This window comes from Cucumis sativus, chromosome 3 (genome assembly GCF_000004075.3).
Source record: "Cucumis sativus cultivar 9930 chromosome 3, Cucumber_9930_V3, whole genome shotgun sequence".
NCBI classification, from domain to species: domain Eukaryota; kingdom Viridiplantae; phylum Streptophyta; class Magnoliopsida; order Cucurbitales; family Cucurbitaceae; genus Cucumis; species Cucumis sativus.
The window spans coordinates 7,098,975-7,123,001 of NC_026657.2; the positions used below are offsets into that span (position 1 = coordinate 7,098,975).

Below are 24,027 nucleotides of genomic sequence, written 5' to 3' on the forward strand. Positions count from 1 at the left end.
TTTTGTGATGAAGGAAGAAGTAGATTTTGAGAAAGGGGGGGTTTCCCATAAATGAACTTAACAAATCTTATTACAATGATACAATGAAAGGGAACATGAGTTACAGGGATTAAAGCAAAACCTATTCCACATTACATGATTTAGATTACCTCTTATAAACGAAAGAGAATAGAGTACAAAATGATAATAAGAGGAACTAAGCATGTCGAACATAGTGACCTATTACACCCATCTTATTCATTCCGCTCCAGCAATCTTCTTCTTCAATGCTTCAATGTCATCAGCTAGTTCCTTTCTGCTTGACTGACGAAGGTGGAAAAAGAACGTAACAATAACGTTTTTTCAGTTGACATGTAGTTGCAGAGCCAATCAAGAATTAAGGTTTCTATGGTTTCTTAGAACTCATAGAAACCTTAATTCCATCAAGGGTGAAGAAGCTTGAGAAAGCATCAAAATTTTAAGTTTTGATGGAATCCAAAACCTTGTTTGAAATAAAGCACGGTTCTCTTTTCAACTAACCTTGAAGAGTAGATATCGGTACACGAACCACCCTGTATATCCAAGCCCTACCAACTCCAGTATCTTCGGAAGCTGAGGAGAAGATGGATGGAGAGTGAGTGTGATTTGAAAGAAGTATTTTGTGTCGTTAACAAGAGAAAACATCAAATAGCAATGATGATGCCGATCAGTGAATGTAGATGATAGAAAAATAGAGAAGCACGAGTTTGATGGAATCATATACCAATGGAACAGAGTTGATTGCACCAACAAGAATTGAAGAAAGCCAAACTGCAACAATTGCCCCGCCTCCGTAGAGAAGTACTGTGGATTTGTTCTCAAGGGCATCCCACTAGTAAACAGTAGGATCAATTTATATCTTAGAGTCATCTCAGAGTCAGTATAACGAACAGAAAGACCATAAAATGAATAATGAAAAATAAGAGACAAACGTCAACAACTTTTTCGGAATATTATGACAATGACAAGCCTTGCTATGTTTCTTGTAGTTCTACCTTTTCTTTCAAGTCTGTGAAGAGCTCAGATGCATCAGCAGCAGATGATTCTTCTGAAGATGAGGCTCGGGTTTGAAGCAGAAACGATCTACGTGACTCTGTCACCAAATGATAGGTCGGGAAAATCCGATAAATTTTAGGCGTAAAGGATTAAAATCAAGAAACTAATGTGCCCAGTGGAAGTTTACCTAATTCACAATTCAGAAATAGCAATGCACAATAAAAGAAGACAATTTATCAGAGAAAAGTGAACAGCTAAACAACAGACGTTGTTTCCAACTATTATTTTTATGAACATGTGGCAGATTCTCCTCAAGGAAAGTTTCTATCCAAAAAAGGGGGGCAGGTTGCTAACAATTTCTCTAAAACCTAAGTTTCAAAAGCCACACGAATCTAAAATATTTAATGGATGTATAAAGCTATGCATTTGCACATCAAAGATCTTAATCTAACATTTACACATAGCAAGGTTTCTCTTGAAAGTAAACATATTTACAGATATTGTCCGAAATCGGTTTGAAAAACTTTTCATATCTAACTTCTGGATGCTATATCACAGCACAACAATCCGCTTCTTCAAAATCTAAGGCCCCTGAGAAAAAAGGCTATGGTCAAATTCCTAAATGTATAATGCAGAATTAACCACTAGACTTAAAGCACCTACTCTTTTAGCAGTTGAGTTGGCAGAACTGAATGAACTGTAAAATTAAATAAACTTCTGGCTCCAATCACATGAACAACAATTAACAATTTTCAAACTAACACAATGATGGTATATATAGACTTATAGTCTATGCTCCTGTTCACCGTCCGGTCTCCAAATTTAATTAGACAGAAGGCAAATCATAAGGAAAAATGCAATCTCTTCTAACCCAAGATTTTTTGAGAAACCCCAATCTGGGTCCGAGTAGAGCATAGCAACGCAATGTATTTTGAAAACCCAACTTGCAGTGACTCCATAGATACAATTCAGTTCTCAAGCAAACTTTCTTCACAAACATATAAAAGTCATTTGAAGAATAAACAAGCAACGAAGCTAAACCAGTTAAAACGCAACTAACAGACTACCCAATGAAACAAAACAAAGCGGGAAACAAAACATTCAGACATTAAACAGACCTCAATTTTCAGTTCCTAATAGGTGTTCGACGAAATGCCCCAAAGAGAAACAGCGGAATGTTACGATAATTATACCTAACGAGAATTTGAGGGAAGTGGAGAAGGAAGACGGAGAGCCGAATCGAGGGGGAAGGAGCGGTAAAACGGAGAGGCGAGTGGGTTGAGAAGCAGCCAGAGAAGGTCTCAGAACGGCGGTGGCCGCTGTAGGGGAGGCCGTGGCTGCCATTTCTTCGAAGAAAGTTCAACCACACTGGAATCGGCGCCGGAAAGAGAGGGAAATAGTGAATCAAGTGGCCGTCAAAGAGCAGCTGTAGGTGATGACTTTGCAGAGATTTTTTTTGTTAAATTTCACCATTTTCTATGCTCAGAAATGGCTTGTTTATCCGCGATCACATTTTGGGAAGATGGCCTCTTGTGGCGACACGTGGAGACATCCTTCGTTTTGATTGGTTAGTTCCCTATCTGAAATCCTTTTTTGAGGACTCAAATTTTCTTCCCCCCAATGGAATTGGGTTTTTGTTAGCCAATACACCTTTTTATTTTCTTTTCTTTTCTTTTCTTATGAAATTTTAGCCAATACTTTTTTCCCACTCCATATAATTATTTATACTTTGATTAACTTCTTAATTTGCTCAAACTCTAACTCTCAAATTATTATATTCTAAGGTAAAATATAAAATGTCGTTTTGGTGATTATCTCATTCATTGAATTTAAATGTGATAGTATTTGTTGATCTGCTTATTAGCTTGATGTAGTGTCTACTTTCATTTTTCTATTTCTCTTTTTCTGCTTTTCACTCTTTTTGAGTATAGGTTGTCAAAAGTCTTGTATCTACATTAAATATAAATTTATTACAAGCGAAGGTGAACAAATGTTCTAGGATTAAAACGAACCAAGTATTACGAAACTTAAAAACTTCTATTGTTCCAAATCTAAAGTGAAAATTATGTTCATATCTAGTTGAGCATTGAAAGTGAACAATAACAATACAACAACAATGGATTCCAAATAATATCGATGAAACAAAATGAGAAAGAAGTATACATAAACGAACAAAGTAAAGGAGACTACAATCTCCCACTGTGTGTGTTTTATTTTATCATTCTAATCCAATATGCAAAGGTAATGGAAGGTATAGATATTAGGTAAAGCATCATTTGAGCACTTGAAAAGTTAGGTTGGGCCGACGTCTCCCAGTGGACCGGCCCATTTATTTAAGTGTTGGCTAGTTATGAAAGGCCTCATCTGCTACATCAACCCACCCTATCATAAATTAAAAAATACAATTTATGAAGGGTAATTATAATTAAACAAAAGTGCAAATATACCAAAATAATAATCAAGTATATAGCCATTATAGTCGTGCTTGTCGTATTTATTGTATCAAATAAAATAAAAACACTCTACGTTTTTCCAAAAAAGAAAAAATACATACACAGGGAAGATGAGCCAATGTTTAAGTTAGTTGCTAAACACTCCCCTAAATTTCAACATAATAGATGAAATAGTCCGTATTATTGGTCTATTGATACCCTTGAACCGTTAAATAGATATGTTACTGATATCATATATCCTCTAAAGAAAACTAAGGTTTGGCTTGGTATCTTTCATTTAGTTGAAGAGGTGATCGGACTTACAGTGATGCCACTCAAACCCTTCATGATGCCAAGGCCAAAACTAAGTTTCTTTTACATCCACCGACTATTTCCATTCATCAGTTTTCTTTTTACCAGTTTACATCAGACATGTATGATTCAAATAGTTATAAAAAAGACAATGAAATAATTATAGTATTTAACCTTCTCATCTAATTAAATTCATATCATTGGCTTTATTAATGTAGCTTAATTAACCTATACTATCAATGAAAAGTCTACAGGAGTTTCGTATTTGGGTTACCATATTATCGGGCACAAAATCAAGGAAATGAATAATTAACATAATTAGTGAAAGACATAAGATTTAGAACTTACAACTCTTACACATGAATTACACCTCGTTTAAAAGAAGATAATAATAATAATAAAAGAAATCAACGATCATAACATAGTTATAATAAAAAAAAAAATATATGATGGGCGTGAATGAAGGTGAGGCTGACGTGTACTGTACACTAATCTTGGGTTTGAAATTTTGTAGTTGTAACGTTACACGTGGAGGAAGACAGAGATGGTTAATAATAGCTGCCACTTCTCAATATGAACTGGAATCAAAAGTGGCAGGTGGGGGGTTACATTCGTCATTTTCTTTCCTAATATCAGGGGCATTCTCGGGAGAAGAGAAGGGGAAAAAAACGTAATTTTGACCCGCAATCCCAAATAATATTTTATTTTTAAAAAAAGGAAGAAACAAAATTAAGGGGATTGAAAAGGGTAAATGAAATCCGATCTCAACCATTTGCTTCGAGTCCACGTCAATTTGGGCCCCACATAAGGTGAGCCGAAGGTCTGTTGGACACGTCACACTGTCGGTAAAGATGCTTCGTCTCATTCGCCTCACCGTTGAAATTATTAAAAGAGGAAAAAAGGGGAAATTAAATATATTCAGAATAAAGAGGTTTCTGCCACGTAAGATCCACTCCCTCTCTCTCACAAAATTGGTTTATCTGGCCTACGTGAAGCACGCGTACCCGTCGATTTTATGCTACCCCAATCAACGGTCTTTAATATTCTTGTTTTTTTAATTTTGTTCGGCTTTTCCACGCCTGCGTTGCGTCATAGCCCTACCATGCCACGTAAGGACCAATGATCTGGAGATAAGTGTGACAAAACAACCAATACTCCAATCCTATTTTAATTTTGGTTGAGTTACAAATTTGTTCGCTAACCCTTTTGATTACGAAATCTTCCTAGTTTAGGAATGTTTTATCAAACTCTAATAATTAATTTTTTGTGGACTAAATTCTTGACTTAACATAAATTTTACTGCTGTTTTTCTTTGGAATTTGTGGGATTACGATGCAATATAATAGCTAAAACGAGGTATTGTAAATCTGTGGACAAAAGTTCAAGGTTTTTTATTTTTAAATTTTTTGCATTTATATGAAGTTTGTCAGAATTATAATGCTTTTCGTAAGAAAGAAAATGTATTTGCTACTGAATTGTCAACAAATGGATGGTAGTGGTTGAAAAATATATAATAAAATTAGTCTTTCAGCGATATGTATTTTGGTAGTCGTTTTCAAGCTTTTGGTCAACTTGTTTAGAATGTGTATTTACAAAATAAAAATAAAAATACGTATGGAATGAATTTAATTTAAAAATTAGGTTGGTTTAAAATAAATTGGAGTATTTAACAAAAGTGTATTTTAATGTTTTTTTAGTGAAAAACGTTAAAATATAAAGAAAATAAACGAAGATGTAAAAAGAAATAAGAAATACACTACTAGTTTATTAAAAAAAAGAAAAAAGAGAGACTGAGGGGGCTCTCCAATAAATTGAAGAAAACAACTCAAATTATCCAAATGACCCTACAATTTTGGGCACTTTTCTTTTGCATTATTAACGCATGCGATCAATTGACACAACAATTCACTATGGTTTTGGGCCTATTTGAAAAAGGCTATGACTTTAGGTCATTCATAAGACAAACATTTCATAGGTTTGGCTCGATATCCTATTGAATTGATAAGTCAAAGAAATAAATAATTAACCTATATAAATTAATAAATTGACAATAAAAAATAAATAAAAACAATAGTTTTAGTAACAATTTAGTTTCATGGTTGTCTTGTTCAAATATTCGATTCTAATGAATCTATGAACCTATATATTAACATGATGAATAAATAGTTAGTAATGTACAAGTCGAAAAACTACCAATATTTTTTTACCTTCAAATGTATTCTGTTTATTTTACTTGTGACTTTTACTTTCGTACCTTCGTAATATAATTTACAAGATAATAGGTTGAAATCTCTAACTCTCTACCCTAGTTCTTTTTTTATGTATATAAAACATCTCACTAGCATATTTAATACAATATTGGTCACGTTAACAACTAGGTTTTGATAAATATACGTAACTCCCCGGAAGAAGCCGATTGATAAAACAAGTGTAATTATTAGACTATATGTGTGTAAAATTTTAAAAAATAACCAAGTATTGAAAGTATTATATTTTGCTGGACAATTCCTTGAAAAAAAAATCATTTTTTTCAATTATATATATAAATCAACGTGGTCAGTATCAAAGAATCTTAAAATTAAATAATTATTTTACATGGAGGACAAATTCTAGGCCAGAATTCGAACTTGTTGACTCAAGCAACAAACACAACGTAACGGGCAGCCTCAATTATCGTTAGAAATTCAAGAATCTCGATAGTGTGTATATATATATACATACCTGAAGAAAAAATAATCAATATTTTTCGGTTTTAAATCATAGCTATAAACAGATAACACTATGGTCTTTGATTATTATTATTATTGTTTTGGGTGTAAAGTCCAATTTTAGATTTAAACTCCTATTTGTTTATCAACTTGTTAACTTTTTTATTTACAAAATTCGTGTTTGAAAAGTTAAACCAGTAGCTTTAACTTTTTCCTTTTAGAAAAAGAAGTTTCTAAAAATATAAATATTCATTTTTTTTTTAACATGTTCGTATATGTAATTTAGATCTTGGTTAATTTAAATTCTTATTATTTCAAGCATATCTTGTATAAGTTTCAATTTAATCTATCAAAGGAGTTTTTAAATCAGCATATTCACTGCAAGTTTTTAAACAATATTCACGTTTTTATTTCATGTGAAGGTTATTATCCTAAAATACGAAACTATTGTAGATTTGATCATGTATATGTATGTACGTATATATATCTATTCATAGATTCTGGGTATCTCTTCTTTTTCATTATTGTGATTCTTTTGCTCTAATTTTGAAGTTGAAAGCAGGGAGAAGAAATAAAAGGAGGGCCATAGTGCAATAATGAGCGATGGGCAACGCATCTTACGTGGCGGTTGGAGGGGCTATGGGTGGGATTATTTTAATTTTATTTCTTTAAAAAGATATTGGTAGAGGAGCGTGACGGTGAGCTGGCTACGCAACCGTAGGCCCCATGTGGTTGTGCTGGGGACACGTCACCCAAGGACCATGTACAACCGGCCCTTTTCCTTCCAGTGGGGACCACCCCCTAAGTACGTGTTCAGTTCCATTTTCCTGACACATGCTTGGGTGGCGGAGATCCCCTCCTCCGCATCATATTCTCCGTGGCGCTCTCCCCACCCTCCGATCCTCTCCATCTCCACTGCTCCAATTATTTTGACGTAAATTGCTGTGGCCCCAACCCCAACCCCATTTCCATTTTCTTTCTTAATTAATCATTTTAAGGTTGGTATAATGTTTTTTCTGTTATGTGAAAGTAATTTTGTATTCTTCATCAAATTTTAAATTTATTGAAAAACTGCCCACTCCTCATCCAAACTTAAAATATTATTCTTCCAACTTATATAAACATCGACTAATTAATTTCAGGTGAGAAAAAACAAAGTGATCCTACGTAAATTGACTTGCATATGGTAATAGTTTGTCAAAGATAAAATTTTATAATTATGAAAAATAAATGTGGGACCGGGTGTATACGTGGGAGGACTGTGAGGTGACTTGGAAAAGCGTATAGGATTCAGAGTGGTGAGTGGACGGTCAGGATTTTTAGATTTTCCAGATACTCGACAGAGTGCGCCAGACAGGGGTTGCTGCTATCCGCGTCGGATTGAGAGGCCCTCTCCCCCCTCCTTTCCCTTCTCCTCAACTACAATTACTTTCCTACCCTTTCTCTTTTCTTCATTTCTCTTTTCCATCCCTCCTTCCCTTCTCTTCCACTTTTGCCCCCATCACTTTTTCTATATTACAAATTATTCCCCCTACTCATTATTAAAAGAGAAATTGCTTCTTGTGGCTAAAATTCGTGACGAGACGTCTACCCGATATTTATTAATTTGTTTGTCTACCAATTATTCTATTTATTTTTCGAATAATGTTTTCTAAACCTTTTTTTTTCTTTTCTTTAAACATGCATTTTAAAGTTGTCTACTATGCATTATCAATAATATAGTTTTGGAAGCTACACTTTAAGTGAAATTATTAACGTATGATATATATTTTTGGAAGTTAATCAAATGAATAGTCTTTCTTGTCCGATAATAATAAATTAATAGCTGTTATTCTTTTCTAAATAGAATAATTATTAACAATCACCATCGTATTCAACGTTGCCACAACTTTTTTGAATTATGATAAATCGAACAATATTTTTAGATTAATTAAAGGTGTTTTCAATATTAATAGATATATGAGCAAATTTTTCAATATATTAGACAAGCAAGCGGATCACTAATATAACTTTTTTATTTTTAAAAATAAAAAAACTGACTTATTTTTTTAAAGAAAATAAATAAAGTGCGGACTAAACATTACCTATTAAGCTTAATTTCTGAACAAATAATCTATAAATAATCTTACTTAAAATGAGATGTGTATGTGTTTTTCATATATACTTTAAAATCAATATTTTTTTCATCAAATTGTGTAACTAAGATTTAATAGAAAATGATTAGTGCATAGTGCACTTATCAACGTCACTCTATCTCCTCACCATGCAAAATTAAAATTTTAATAAAATATTTTTTAATTTGTATTGTTGAGGGGATGGAAAAGTACTATATGTACTTTTTATTTTTTGTGATTCTCACTAGAGAGAACATTGAGATTATCTTTAAAATATAGCATTTAAACTTTATCGATTATTTGAACTATTTTGGTGAAATCTTAAGTAGTTTGAATGTGGAGGTTCTACCAAAATTTTGAAATACATGGGAGTGTTTTAAATTTCATACAAAATCTTAACTAATATATAAGTTTCTGGATAGATTTACTAGTTAACATTTGAAAAAATAAGGTAAATCTATATACTATTGTTGACGAGATTGAGTAAGATAAGAAGAAAAAGAAAGAATAGATAGGTTTTAATAGAGTTAATATTTATACAAAATCTGGATATGGAAATGAGAAGAGTTAATTGAAGAAGCTAGTTTTAAAAAACAAATTGAAATTAAAATGAGGAAGAAGGCGAAGGACCCATATGGCATATGGAGGTGAGATTATTCCAAAAACGGAAGAAAGGTAAATATGAAGAAGAAAAATAGGTGAAAAATCCCGTGAGTTAAAGAGTGAAAGAAAGAAATTAAATAAAATTCCAATAAAAAGAAAAAAGAAGTGGAGGTATTTTCCAGGTGGGCATTGCTGTACGTTTCCAGTAAAATCAAACCACGTGTTCAACGCTTGAATAAAATATTTAAAAAGAAAAAAAGAAAAGTAAGGAAAAATCAAAATCTAATCACGATAAAATATCCAAAACCCCTCTCGCCTCCTCCCTTCCCCTTTTTTTTCCAAATCCTATTTAAAAAGATAAAACAACTCAATTTAGACCGTCGGATGAGTGGCCGATGGCCAACTCGAAAGGTCTTTGCTGGCGTACAAACGTGGAGCAGTTATTTTAAATCGTGTTAATTAATTAATAAAACTATCTTTAGCCACCACGTCAGCCTTATTGGGCCGGGCCGGGGCCCATGACCCATTGGAGACGACTAGATCGAATCTTGAATGGACACGTTTACGGAGGAGGTGATGTCAGAATAAACAATAATAATTAATTAATTTTAATAAAAAAGAAATCGGGTGCACGAATCTCGAGGGGCCAGCTCAACAACCACCTTAGCCCACCACCCCCGTATATACGGTATACGTATACATTTTCCATTTATCAGACACGTGTATGGTGACGTGGACGGTGCCTTGGCGCTCTCTTTCTCTTTCTCAATTCTCTCATTCCCCCGCCTCCCTTCTCCTCTTCCCTTCACCACTTTCATTCTCTATTTCTCTCTCTCTCTCCCTTTCTCTCCGATAAATTTTTTTCCCCTTTTGAAGAGCTTTTTTTTCCCCGAGAGATAATGCAGAGGATTCAAGCTGCTGTTTTCGCCATCGAAGTTAGTTGAAGCTCAAGCTGTATGGAATCTTCTCTTTCGTTTTTTTCTCTTCTTCTGGTTACGATTCATAAACCTTACCTAATCGTTATACAACTGAAGTTTATTTGAAGAATTTTGAGAATTCTTGTGCATTTACTATACTTTTTTTTTTTTTTTTTTGAAGTCTTGAGTTGTGGTTGTTTGCTAGGGAATGGAGAACGGAGTGGTTTAATTGTGGAATTTTGAAGTCTGAATTTAATTGTTGAAGTATTGTAGTTTGTTGCTGAGAGAAAGTTTGAGAAAAATTAACTTTAATTATACAACTGCAAAACTTTATTGTTTTCTGGTTGTAGGCGTTGGGAATTTAAACGACTGACTTTTTCCTTCATCTCTAACTGTAATCCCGAGGGTATAAGTTTGTTTCAGCTGGATCTTTGCAATTACTCTTCTTCCGAATCTCTGTTGCTTAGTCTCTCCGAATTTTCTCAGTCGTTTGTTTCAGTTCGGATTGTGTTCTCGGCCTTGTGCCCTTTTGATTCGATTCTGCATTTTTATGACGAAGGAGGAAGCAAAATTTGATGAAATAAGAGAATTTGAAACGTGAATTTGTTAAAATTAAACTGCAAATGTTCCAGATTTTAAATCACTCGCGCAACCAACCGGGGGTCTTCGTAATTGTAACAGAATTTAGCTTCTTGCCCTCATTTTCTTTCTTCTCTGACTCGTATGTATTAGTTTTCCTTGGAGGGGCAGTTTCGTCATTTAGCATTCCAGAATTTACTTTTCAGTTCGAATTCGGTATCATCATCGAGCCCTTCTTTGTTGAAATTCCACATGTGTCCCTTTGTGAATTGGTTTTTCCCCAGAGGGCCTTTTCCCTGCTCTGTATGCTGCGCGCTTTTGTGTCTACAGATTGATAGATACTTACGTTTTTTCCCCTTTCCGCAGATGTGGTATTTTTACAACTTTGTTGTTTTTTTCTTCTTTTTAAAAATAAATGTTTTAACTTTTTCTTTTTTGTTGAAAACCTTCGCGGCAATGAGCACTAACAATTATTTTGACTACCTGATACTATCGTATAAACATATTATTTTTTAATTCAGCAGGCTCTAGATAGTTTAATTAAATTGAGCTTTGTCTGTACTGAAAATGAAGAGAAAAAAAAAACCTTTATCTGGCCTGCGGCAGCTTATGAGTATTAAAATTAACTGCAATAGTAATAATTATGAGAAGTATTTGGTATCAAGTTGTCTTGTAAAGAAGTCCCCTTATAGACAAAGCATTTGTGGTTGCTTTGAAGGATAGCTACACCCTGTTCTGTGATCTTGAAATACCAAAAAAAAAAAAAAAAAACACATGGATGGTTTAGTACTGTCAGTTCTATTTTTAAATACTATGTGAGACTCCAAGATGTAATTTGGAAGATGAAGCGCACAACCTATTTGTGATTTAGAGACGAGCTTTTGAATAAAAGAAAACCTAGGTGAGTTTGGAACCCCCTTCAATATCTTAAAATACCCAAATTGTTACTTTAAAATCATTCTTTCTGGGGAGAGAGACTTTAAAATTCATGACCTCTTGATTGCTGGTTCTTATCCGTGTTCCACGTGTTAGTTCAATTTAGCATTCCTTTCTATCTTCAATCTAACTGATAGCCAGTTCAAATTAAGACTAAAAACGAAGTATTTTCATCACATTTCTAAAATCTTCGTGCTTGATTTCTTATTTTCTTCTTCGCTTTCCTAATTTTTGGATTGCTTATCCATGCAGCTGCCCAGCTGATCATAATCGGTGCCAAAGGTCTGTCATATTAACAGTCAGTTAAATTGTCCAGTTTGAGCTGTATCTGTAACATGGGAACTAGTGAAGAGGCGAAGTCTGTGAAGACTGAAAAACCATCCTCACCAACGCCGCCGGTATGTGATTAGCTAGTATTTCGTTGAGAGAGAGAGCAATGTTTACCTATTTTGAGTTCTCTCGAATTGGATAATGACTCTTTCTATACATTGACAGGATCAGAATGGTGTACCAAATTCAGCCAGTATTCATGTTTTTCCTGATTGGGCTGCCATGCAGGTTCGCTTAGGCAGCTGCCTTCTATACTATACTATACCCATTTGTTTCAAATATTCACTCAACATGTTATTTGATCAGCTTATAACGGTTAGATTGTTATGGCTAATTGAAGGTATTTGCCACCTTTTCAGGCATATTATGGTCCCAGAGTTGCAGTTCCACCATACTACAACTCTGCTGTGGCTTCAGGTCACGCTCCTCACCCTTATATGTGGGGTCCACCACAGGTAGTTATTAACTATTGGAGGGATTAAACAATGAAGCTTTTATTTCATGTTATACTTTGGGGAAGGATTGTGTTTGACTGAAAGTTAATTCTTTTTACCAGATGATTCCTCCATATGGTACTCCTTATGCAGCAATCTATTCTCATGGAGGTGTTTATGCCCATCCTGCAGTTTCTGTGGTAAGTTCGTATATTTGTTAGATTCCTCACAGTTGTTATTACTCATAACCGTCTTCTTACTCTTGAGAAGTAGCTTAGGTATTGTCTTTTCTCTGCCTTGTTGAAATTCTCAACCAGAAACCAACATTCTTTACTTCTTTTCTAATTATTCCTAGATAAGCTTCGTGTTTGGTGATCTGAACTCAATCATAGATGGGTTATCTGTAGCGTTCCATCTCTAAATTGGATTTTCTTTTGCCGATTAGAATTAAGCTGTTTGTTATTGTAAAGGTGGAATGGTTCTCATTTTTCACTAATCATTGAGCATTTCTTGACGAATCATTTTGTTTTAAAATCAATGCAGGGACCACACTCACATGCCCCTGGTGTTCCTTCATCACCTGCGGTAAGTGAAGCCTTCATGCTGGAGTTTGTATTTGAGTTGTTGAAATCACATGTTTTTGATTTGTAAATATTATGAAAAAGTATGAAATGGAGGTGATAGAATCTCCTAGCTGCTTAAGCCACCTAAGAACAAATATTAACAAAAAACACATTGGTGCTCACAGCAGGCTGCAACTCCTTTGAGCATTGAAACACCTTCAAAGGTATCTGGAAATAGCAGTCAAGGTTTAATGAAGAAACTGAAAGGTTTTGATGGCCTGGCAATGTCCATAGGCAATGTTAGCACTGAGAGTGCTGAAGGGGGAGCTGAGCATGGGCAATCAGAGAGGTTGACCAAACTTATCTAATTGCCATCTTCTAATTTCCTGTTAAGAATTTATTGTTCAACCCCAAAGTGCTTTTCTTCAATATTAAATTGTCCCACATTTTTTCACTTATATTTATCTTGTGACTCACCTAACTTATATCTCATTCTGTCATGTTAACAGTATGGAAACTGAAGGTTCCAGTGATGGAAGTGATGGAACTACTGCTGGGGTAAGATTTCATGGCTAGAAAAGAATTTTTGGTTCATCTAAGCTAACATCTTATAGCTTTATTTTTAATCACTCCGTAATGAATAATTGCTTTTCAAAATCGTGATTTCTTTTACCTCGTGTTATGTTTAGGCAAATCACAACAAAAGGAAACGAAGCCGTGAGGGAACACCTACCACTGGTATGACTCCACCACCAAGTATTTTCCTTTCATGAGATATGGTGTTGACTGTTGCCCAATGAACAATACATTTCAAATTGGTTATTGGTTTAACCATTTACATCAACATGACTAATCATTGTTTGTGATAATTATATTTTCCTCTTTAATGAGCTACGAGTACACCTTAGAAATTTTGCAATATTTGGAATTCCACGAACACCCAATCTCATCTGAAAGATGTGCTCCTAGTTAATTAAAAGTTTTCAGAATCCTCTAAAGAGAGGATATCTTCTTTTTTTTCATGCATGAGCATGATCGACCCTTTGTTGCCATGTAAGTTCTAGAGTCATGTAACATGTTAACCGACTCCATATTTATCATGTTCAGATTCAATTTCTGAATGATCTGCTAGTTTTCACGATTACGCCAAGTATTGAATTATAAGCCTCGAATGCTTTTGTACACCATTGTTAGAGATTTTGAGTACTTCAGTCTCATATTGCAGGTGGTAAGGATGCAAAAATTGAGCCACAAGCAAGTCCTGTTACTGCTGCTGAAATGAATGAAAGCTCTAACAAGTTATTGGGCACAACCAAAGCAACTAATGCTACTGGAAAACTTGGATCTGTGATTTCTCCTGGAATGTCGACTGCATTGGAACTGAGAAATTCTTCCAGTATGAACGCTATGACAAGTCCAACTACCGTTCCACCTTGTTCAGTGTTGCCTTCTGAAGTTTGGCTCCAGGTATGCATTTGGAAATGGAGCTCTAGGTTTTCAACACACCGCTTAATGTTTCCAGACAAATTTCGTGCGATTTAACCTTTAGTTATGCATTGCTTAAATTGATGTCTTTTCATATTCTGGGCAGAATGAAAAAGAACTAAAACGGGAAAGGAGAAAACAGTCTAACAGAGAATCCGCTAGGAGGTCAAGGCTAAGGAAGCAGGTAGACTGCAACTTGTCTAAGAATCACTTCACTTTCTAATATTGAATTACAATGTCGCCAGCCTCCCTTTGTCTTCCCGCAACTGTCATTTCATTCAAAGCTAATATAATTTTATTGCCATTGTCATCAGGCTGAAACAGAAGAACTAGCTCGTAAAGTTGATTCGCTGACTGCAGAGAATGTTGCTATTCGATCTGAAATAAGTAGATTGTCAGAGAATTCCGACAAACTCAAGAAAGAGAACTCTACACTTATGGTGTTCTACTGCTCTCTTTGATGTACCCGTTAGTTTTTCCTCATCAGAATCAAATCTATAAATTGCTAACAATATAATCTGCCTTACAACTTTACAGGAAAAACTAAAAAACGCTCAATCAGGACGATCAGAAGCATTAGACATGAATGAAAAGAAAATGCAACAACCTGTAAGCGCAGAAATGAAAGGACCTGTGAATAAAAGCATTAGCGAAGAAAGTATGATCTGCAAGAAAAACTCGAGTTCGGGTGCAAAACTGCGCCAGCTCTTGGACACGAGTCCAAGGGCGGATGCAGTTGCTGCTAGCTAAAAGAACCAGTTTAATTGCAGTTTCTTTTTTTCTGTGGTTTTGGCATATTACAAGCCCAAAATTACTGCTAACAAAAAAAAAAAGAAAAAAAAGAAAAGTTACAAAGAATGAAAAACAACTGAATAGGATTGTCTGTGAGAAAGAGCAGACTCTAATTTTAATGGTTAGTTTGCTGAATAGTTGTATTATTATTATGTGTAACGATAAAAGAACATTGGGGTTGGCAACTTTTACAAACAATTTGATGTAATCGTTGGAGATTAGAGATTTTTAGCTTTACATCTCTATGCGCACCTCGTGCCACATGATATTCATCAATTCCTGGATTGTAAGTTTTAACCCTCTATGTGTTTTCAATTAAAGATTACACCTTTTTTGCCTTTTTATACATGAATTGCGATTTACTTGGGAAATATGCTTCTTGTTACCACTTCACGTCTCGGTGACTACAAAAATGGAGAGTTGAGTTATTTATTCAGGAGTTTTAAGAAGTTGTTGTAATGTTTTTGTTTATGCATTATCGGAAAAGTTGTTCTACCAAGTGATAAAATGAAGCCCTTTTTGAACATTTAATTTGAGAGTTTAGACTAAAAGTTAAGAGATAGAAATGTAAGTTGTTATAGGTAAATAGTTTTGTACAACATTTATCTGAATTTTAACTACAACTACTTTTACCACATCCATTGGTCGAACCATCATTGTTTTTGCTAAAGTGAGTTTGATCAAATGGTTATTCTTATAATCTTCTCTTCTACCTGTAGAAAGTTGGATCCTCCCTTTTTCATAACTGTTATATCTTTTTATTTTTAATATTAATTTTGTTCAAGGGGGAAAAAAGAGCACTAGGGGACGTTGAAGGGTAAAAGCAAAGTCTGAAAAACAGAAAGATTTTTTTTCGTTTTTTCTGGTTGGGTTGAAGAAAAGACAATCAACAATATTAACCACATTATGTTGAAGACGATCTTTTCTTGTTTTTGAGGAAAAGAGCATCTATTAGTCCGAAAGCACTGTGGGGAGGAACAAATGTTGACAGACTACCTAATCCACACCAACGTGTAAAATCTTCTTGTGCTTCATGACTGCATTGCAACACAACAAAGAGTGGACTATGGACTACTATTAGTAGGACTATAGGAGTTAAAACTGCAGTGGTTAGGAAGTTTCATTCTTCCGAATAGAAACTTCAATCAATGGATATACCATGAGGGGCTTTAAAGAACCCACTTTTTTCAGAAATCATAAATTCCAATCTCAATTTTAATTGTACAGCAGACAATTGTGTCCGTCAAATTAAGTATAGATCTTAGTGGTAACTAAAAGTAGTACCCCTCTTGAAATTAAATGTTCAAATCTTCATCCTCCACAATTAGTGATGGTTCCGAATATCATTTTTTTTAATATAGAAAATAACAATAAAAAACTAATCCAACACCAAAAATAAAGAGAAAAGCAAAAGAGAAAATGTCCTTTAGACTTCACATATGGGCCTGGCAAATTTGGGCTCACATAAACGACGGACAGACCCAGACGAAGCCCATAATTCTCATCGTGGGCCGAGAAAAAAGAAGAAGAAAAAAGGCGGGTCGTGGTGAAATTTGAAAATTGGTGGCGCGTGCGTGATTCACGAGTTGGGTTCGGTTCCCGAGTTGGGATCTCTCACACGCTTTTATTACGGTGATCTGTTCAAGTCCGGTCCCGACCGTTTCTCCACTCTATGCCCCATTTCTAGACCTGCCCCTGCCCGAAAAATATAATTTAAAAAACCCCTCAAATTACTCATAATTTAACTTTTTTTTAGATATTAAATTCAGTATTTTGGAAAAAGTAATTTTATTTGTTTAGTTTCAATTTGGTATTTAGTATTTTATCGGTAAGTTTTCATAAACATAATCAAAATCAAAATATATAAGATAACCAAATAAAAAAAAAGTTAATGAAATCGTTTTTTTTCTTTTATATTTGACGTTTGTTATTCTTTCCATATTCTCAATTTCTTTTTCTACCGCCTTTTTCTTTTTTAAATTTTTCTTTTATTTTTTGGTTCAAATCTAAATACCATATATAAAATATGGGTAAAATGTAAGAATCTTCGAAATCTAAAAAGAATCGTTTAAATTGGGTGCAAATCTAAACGTAACAAATAAGTTCTTGTGACAAAAATCTACAAAATATTCATATTCAATGCAGAAATACTGATATGAATTTTGTGTTTTAGTGGTTTTTCATATGGAAGGTAAATAGTTTGATTTTTTTCTTTATATTTTTTGGAAAAAGCTTATTAATTTGTTCAACAATAATTAAAGAATTACGAATAGTTATTATTTTTTTGCAACATCAATTAGGAAGTGTTTGGGGGCAGTGGATTATTATAATCCTAAATTATTATAGCTTATGTTTAAAATGTAGAATATTTTAGTTTAAAGTTAGATGTGTAAACTATTTTAGTTTGATAAGAAAACAATAAACATTGTATCAAGTAGTATAAAAATGATGAATGTCAAATAGTAAAAAATGTAGAAAATAGTAAATACAATAGCAAATTAAGAGTTTTAAAATAGTGTCTACAATAGCTAAATATAGATTTTTAAATAGTATTTACCGCAGCAATATGTAGTTATTATAGTTCTAGATAATTTTTGTCCCAAACTAGTAATAGATGTTATTTTGTAATGAACTAATAAGTATCAATGTCAAATATAATATTGAAAGTGAGTTAAGTATCTACTCGGATGTTAAAAGTGCAAATATTAAAATCTCAAAATCAAATTGAAACAAAATTGTAAACGTATTCCGAGTCTTATAAATTAGGTTTTAAAACTCGGAAACTAAAATGTGTGATTTTTTTTTTTATATATATATATATTTCTAGTAGAAATTTAAAGTTGCAATTTACCACATCCATTTAATGGTTTATTTATTTAGTTTAGTTATTTGAAATTTGAATAACAATTCAAATCTTAAGCTTAAGAAATATGAAAACGAAATGTAGCAAATTTGGGAAGAAAACAAAGTATGATTTTGGAAAAACCCAAAATCTTATGTTTGTTAAAGGAATCCTAACCTTTAAATAGGTATTGTTTTTTTTTTTTCATCAAAACAAAGAAAGGTGGAGATTTAAATGGATTTGATAGGAGATCGTACCTATCTTTTTATTCAAATTGTGTTAACTAGTTGAGTTACATATTATGATCGACAATTTAATTTAATTACTAAGTTTGTGACTACATTTTAAATTGGTCCAAACAAGATGCATGACGTAACTAACAGTAAATTGATATTGATTGATGTGTGAAATATGACACAGGTAAATCAACACGGCTTTAGTAGAGATTTGAGAGAAGTTTACATATACAAATTAAAAATTTACACATTAGTGTTTTGCTTTGCAACTACTCACTAACAAATATTTAGAGTTGGTGAAAGATGCAACAATTATTGAAAAGTTGTTATAGTATTTTGGAGCCAGGTTCCTCCTTTCCACTATTTATATGTGGTAAACTTAGAGATTCTAGGAAAGTGTATGTTGGATCAAATCGAGTCAGAGTTGACTGTTCATCCATATTAGGTCAATCCAAATTGGTAAATGTCGACACTTTTCTACATTTGGTTGATTAGAGTCCAATTTAATATCTTGAATTCTCTCGACTTAACTTACATGAATATGAGGTCTAAATATATTTAAGATTTAATTTCTATTAATTGAAATCTCAAAATTTTTACTCAAGAGTGCATACCTTATATGGAATGTAAAGATTGAAATACGAAATAACAACGTAGTTTTTGAAAACAGTGTGATGATGATTATTGTTAAGCTATTCAATTGTAGTTTTTTGTATTTTTAATTATCTAATTTTATTTTTTTTATAAATATTAAATTTAACTATTCAAAGTTGATATTTGTTAAAATTTGATGCAACAGTACAATATGAATATCTTTTCAAAATTTACAATGAAAAGACTATATATATATATAAAAGACAAACTAATGTATAATAAACTACCAAAATTGATGAAATTTAAAAAATTGAAAGTCCCAAAGTGTACTAACTAAAATTATATTTCAACCTAAAATTTATAGGTTACATAGGTTTTAGAAATAAAGTTAAATATTACTTTTAAAAAAATGTCATTGGTTTAGTTATTTAACATATAAAAAGACGAAACTTGCAATTTTTTCCTTCTTTAAAAATACAAAATTTTCTTTACAAGAAAGAAAGAAATGGATATTCTCACATTCCCAATTTCCCCAAAGGTCCATTTTCAGCCCGACCATAAAGAAAAAAAAAAAGTTTTACATCACTTAATGTCAATTTTTCATTAGAATTTCGCCAACTACTATAGCTTCATCAAACTTTCCAATCTTCGTTATTCAAATCATAATAAAAGTAACGAAACGTTGATTTAAACAACTCGAATATGGGTCTGGGGAATTTATTCTAAATCCTCCAAAGAAAGTTCGAAATTTGACATTTTTTGAAAAAAATCCATCATAGTTTCATCGAGTCCAGTCCTTTAAAACAAGGTTAAATGTAAAGTATTAAATTTTGATGAAACTATAACCATAGAATGTTATGTTAGTTTATGAATTTGTCTGAATAATTTGTAGCTTTGAGTAGAAAGAATCTTAAGATTTGCTTTATTCTTATTTATTTGAATATTTTAAGGACGAAAAGGAAACATGTTATGGTGTCTTATCTTCTACTTTCTTCCACCTCTAGCGGTCATTATAATCTCGGATTTTGTATGGCTCTCCTTAAAGAAATGCTAAATAACAAAACTCAATTTTTTTTTTGATTTCCAAGTCTTTGTTTAAAATTTCATAGAGATTGGAAAGAAAAAAAAAGGAGTACCGAGAAAGGTATGTTTCTCGCAATTCCATGTCCTAGATCTCTGCAAGTGAATAAAATTTGCAGCTTTTTTTTTTTTTTCCAACCATTTTTCATGTACATTTGATTGAATCTACATTCCATGTTCTTGATGGGTTGTGTCAATTTCTGGGTTTTAGGAACTGAAAATCATCTGGGGTTGTTTCAAATTTCTGTCATTGGAATCATTTCTTGCTGGAATGGAATTTGAATAAATTTTGATCTCTGTATGTCTTGTTGTCTCTTGGAAAAGGGAAATGTTTATCTGGGCTGTCTGTATGTTGGCCTTTTTCGAAGGCCTTTCAATGGGAATTCAGTTTTCTTCTTTAAACGGTGGATTTGGCGAATATTCAGAAAAAGGTTTCGAAATAGACCATAATAAATGCAGATAAAATCTACCCTTTTTTCCTCTTCCCTAGTTTGACGGTATTTCTTAAAAATATTTATATATAAATGGATTTGAAACGGTCTTGATTATTCGGTTTTGAATTTTCTGTTTCCATAAACGCGTTACCTCTAATTTCCGTCTTCTGCGTCGCTTCATTTGCGCCTTTTTTCTGTTGGGTTTAGTTCTTCTTTTCCAGTTTTGTAGATCTAAGCCACTAATCGACGAACCCCATTCGTATCTTCTTCAGATTTTCAACCGTTTCAGCTGCACAAATCAAGTGGGGTTGGCTTAATTTTTTTTTTTCCTGATTTTGAAAATTGAGAAGAGTTTTGGGGTTTGAAGTGAAAGAAGAAGAGCAAAGGAGAGGAACTTATGGGGCATTCGGCGCCGGTTTGGGATTGCAGAGCGGCGACTGAGATTACACAAGATTGGAACGGCATTGATCAGGTTGTGCTTAGAAATCCCAAAGGGGCTTCCGCTAGGGTGAGTTTTCTTCTTCTATTTTCATGGCGTTTTGATAAGAAATCACAATGCCGATTACAGTCTTCTTTCAATCTCATAGTTCTTGTATCGTTGTGCCTTTTCTTATATTTTGGGTTTGATTGATTGAATCTCTGCTTCTGGATTGAGGGTTTTTGGGTTTGGATATGTAGATTAGCTTACATGGAGGACAAGTTTGTTCTTGGAGAAATGAGCAAGGGGAAGAACTTCTCTTCACTAGTAGTAAGGTAGGTTTCTGATTCTTCTTGTATTGATGAAACTATCGACTGGATGTTTTGTCTGTTATGAGATTGATTGCAAAGTTTCATTAAGAGTTTGAAGATTTGATTGGAATTTTGTTAGTTTGGACTTTTGTGGCAGATAGAAGAATAAAACAAAATTTTACTAGAGTTGGTTTTGTTTAGAGATTCTCTGAGATGCTGTGGTTTCTTGAATTTTAGGCAATCTTTAAGGCACCAAAAGCTATGAGGGGAGGAATTCCCATATGTTTCCCACAGGTATGTATAAGATTTTGTTCACTTGCTGATTTCTACAAGAATCTTTCTTCATTCCTGATGTGCCTTCTATGAAAATCATTGTAGTTTGGAAGTTGTGGATCATTAGAGCAGCATGGGTTCGTGAAGAACAAGATCTGGACAATTGATGATAATCCGCCGCCAATGTGCTCAGATGACATCGAGGGGGTCTCCTTTGTTGATTTACTATATAGATCCTCAGAGGAGGATTTGAAATTTTGGCCATATAGGTAATCTTATGCATAAAGTTTCTTAGTAATGTCAAAAACTTATTTGTTTAGCAATCAATCTTCATTTTCCGAACACAAAAACTTAATTCACACCTTTACTTTCCAGTTTTGAGCTCCGCCTGCGGGCATCTCTACTACCCGATGGAGACCTGGTTTTGAGATCTAGAATTAGGAATGTAAATGGAAAACCATTTGGTTTCTCATTTGCCTATCACACCCACTTGGTGGTTTCAGACATAAGGTAGCTTCAGTTTGCGTCTCATCATTCATTTGCTTTGATCTTTATGTATTTCTCTGCTTGTAATTATAGATTCTTATATATGTTTTGAATCTGTATTACATTGAAGCGAGGTGAGAATTGAAGGTCTCGAAACAGTCGATTTCTTGGACAATCTATGTCAAAAGGAACGCTTTACAGAACAAGGAGATGCCATAACCTTTGAATCTGAGGTAATTTATGTATTTATTGTTCTTAAATAGAACTTCAGCAAATGCAAGAGTGGTGTTTTTAGTCACAGGCTTGTTCGTTGATTTATAACTTTCCAAAGGGTGTCAAAGCTGTCCATATTATAATGCTGGATGTTTCTGATTGGCAGGTGGATCGAGTATATGTCAGCACTCCGAATTTAATTGCTGTACTTGATCATGAAAGAAAGCGGACTTATGTGATAAGAAAGGAAGGATTACCTGATGTTGGTAAGATATAATATTCAAATTTGTAATAGCTAGGAGTTGTGCTGTGCCTGATATATTACTATAGAACGGGCTTAGGCTTATTCATATTATTTTTTGTGTATCAAAGTGGTTTGGAATCCATGGGAAAAGAAGTCAAAAGCAATGGTCGATTTTGGCGACGAAGAATACAAACAGATGCTTTGTGTTAATGGAGCAGCGTTAGAGAGACCGATCACCTTGAGGCCAGGTGAGGAATGGACAGGGAAACTGCAACTCACCGTCGTTCCTTCGAGTTTCTCTTTTGACTTGTAGAGGAAATCGAACCGGGCACAAGCGCGGGCATATAGACACAAGCAAGGCCAGACTACTTTTATTGGGTGTAGAAGGGTTGATGCTGTGTTGAAAATAATGTTCTCGTAGCTTTAGAAGAACTGGATACTCTATGTCAAACATGGTGATTTTTCTTTTATTTATTTGTTATTTTTTGGGTGGAATTGATGAAATTAGGATGTAGGGAAGGGGGTATCCTGCAAGAAACTTGGGAAGCCAATGTTTTTGAAGAATGGCTGCGTGTCCCCAAAAACTATCTTCTTGTTTTTTAGAGGAAGAGAAGAGTGAATTTGTTATTTTCTTTCTTAGTATCAGAAATTTCCTTCTTTCTGTGTACTTATAAAGACATTGTTTTCTCTTTAATGAAGATCTTCAACTATTATCTTGGTTGCAAAATTTTTCATTTTTTTAGTTCAAAGTTTGTCTTCTTAACTTCTAATATCACAAATTTAATCTAAAAAGTCCTTGAATTTTGCGGTCATAGAAGCGTTTTTAAAATCCAGAGATGAAATAATGGACACACTGCTCTCAAAACCAATAATTTAACCTATGTATTTATTTGTTAGCTTTTGTTCTTATTGTCACCATATTTACTTCAATTTGGTGATTGGGTAGGTGGAGGCTGAATAATGTTTTGGAATTATTATATATTTTTTTTATAATAATGTAAATTCCGTACAATTGAAATAGACGTAGTTTATGAAATTATGCATGTATTGGATTTGAATCAATTTGTACTTTATAAACAACAGTTGATATGTGAATTGGATAAGTTTTGACTTGAAATATATACATAAACAAAATAAATAAATAATATAAATGTATTTATTTAATGGTATAATGGGTTTTATCTCAAATTGTGGAATAAAGAGCTTTACTTGGTCTCATTGCCTCCTTTTCATGACTTTATTCATCTTCAGAAAGTCTTATACTATCTTATCCTCATTCATAGACGTTGCATTCAAAAGCCCCATATTATCTCCTTTTTTCTTTTTTCTTTTTCTTTTTTTTGACATTTTTTAGTTTTCATCTTCACTCTAAAATTTCAATATTTTGCAACGTTTGATTTCTTGATCATAGTAAATACTATAGAGTGTTTCTTTTTTATGTGAGTATAGTAAAAAGATATCATATCATCTCCTCTCAGGTTTATGGATTTCTTCTTCTTCTTCATTTTAATTGATTTGATATTTGGGTTCCATACGAAAAGAGAAAAAAGAGAACGGAAGCCACTCTATCAGAGCCAGGTTTCGATCCTGGGACCTGTGGGTTATGGGCCCACCACGCTTCCGCTGCGCCACTCTGATTCGTTGATACTTACTGCCATTGTAAATTATTAAACCCAA

At 33.5% G+C, this 24,027-nt stretch overlaps 3 protein-coding genes and 1 non-coding gene across 8 annotated transcripts; 2 read left to right on the top strand and 2 right to left on the bottom strand.

Annotated features, from left to right (window-relative positions):
- Positions 1 to 24: 24 nt before the first annotated feature.
- On the bottom strand, positions 25 to 2,517 carry LOC101213483 (protein CURVATURE THYLAKOID 1A, chloroplastic). Its single transcript, XM_004133780.2, has 5 exons — positions 2,208 to 2,517; positions 1,014 to 1,111; positions 743 to 850; positions 520 to 591; positions 25 to 303 (listed from the first exon to the last, which is right to left on the bottom strand). The coding sequence occupies exons 1-5, from the start codon at positions 2,356 to 2,358 to the stop codon at positions 238 to 240; spliced, it is 495 nt and encodes a 164-aa protein (XP_004133828.1). The 5' UTR covers positions 2,359 to 2,517; the 3' UTR covers positions 25 to 237.
- Positions 2,518 to 9,967: 7,450 nt separating this feature from the next.
- Positions 9,968 to 15,565, top strand: LOC101213720 (common plant regulatory factor 1). Of its 2 annotated transcripts, none has more exons than XM_011652410.2 (13): positions 9,968 to 10,137; positions 11,868 to 12,013; positions 12,111 to 12,173; positions 12,305 to 12,400; positions 12,502 to 12,579; positions 12,923 to 12,964; positions 13,128 to 13,291; positions 13,452 to 13,500; positions 13,632 to 13,680; positions 14,168 to 14,409; positions 14,534 to 14,611; positions 14,742 to 14,867; positions 14,965 to 15,565. In XM_011652410.2, the coding sequence occupies exons 2-13, from the start codon at positions 11,951 to 11,953 to the stop codon at positions 15,175 to 15,177; spliced, it is 1,263 nt and encodes a 420-aa protein (XP_011650712.1). In that variant the 5' UTR covers positions 9,968 to 10,137; positions 11,868 to 11,950; the 3' UTR covers positions 15,178 to 15,565. The 2 variants fall into 2 exon arrangements, with proteins under 2 accessions (XP_011650712.1, XP_004133829.1); XM_004133781.3 differs by having other exon boundaries at positions 13,131 to 13,291.
- A 3,979-nt stretch (positions 15,566 to 19,544) lies between these two features.
- On the top strand, positions 19,545 to 23,077 carry LOC101213965 (putative glucose-6-phosphate 1-epimerase). 4 transcript variants are annotated; one of them, XM_031883389.1, is made up of 9 exons: positions 19,545 to 19,706; positions 20,678 to 20,913; positions 21,084 to 21,158; positions 21,372 to 21,428; positions 21,513 to 21,676; positions 21,783 to 21,917; positions 22,024 to 22,126; positions 22,273 to 22,372; positions 22,479 to 23,077. In XM_031883389.1, exons 2-9 carry the CDS (start codon positions 20,803 to 20,805, stop codon positions 22,661 to 22,663), a joined length of 930 nt encoding a protein of 309 aa, XP_031739249.1. In that variant the 5' UTR covers positions 19,545 to 19,706; positions 20,678 to 20,802; the 3' UTR covers positions 22,664 to 23,077. The 4 variants fall into 4 exon arrangements, with proteins under 4 accessions (XP_031739249.1, XP_031739248.1, XP_004133830.1 ...); XM_031883388.1 differs by having other exon boundaries at positions 19,545 to 19,699; XM_004133782.3 differs by lacking the exon at positions 19,545 to 19,706 and adding an exon at positions 19,737 to 20,035 and having other exon boundaries at positions 20,627 to 20,913.
- An 839-nt stretch (positions 23,078 to 23,916) lies between these two features.
- On the bottom strand, positions 23,917 to 23,988 carry TRNAM-CAU. Its single transcript has one exon. It is a non-coding gene; the product is annotated as a tRNA-Met (tRNA).
- Between the last annotated feature and the right edge of the window lie 39 nt (positions 23,989 to 24,027).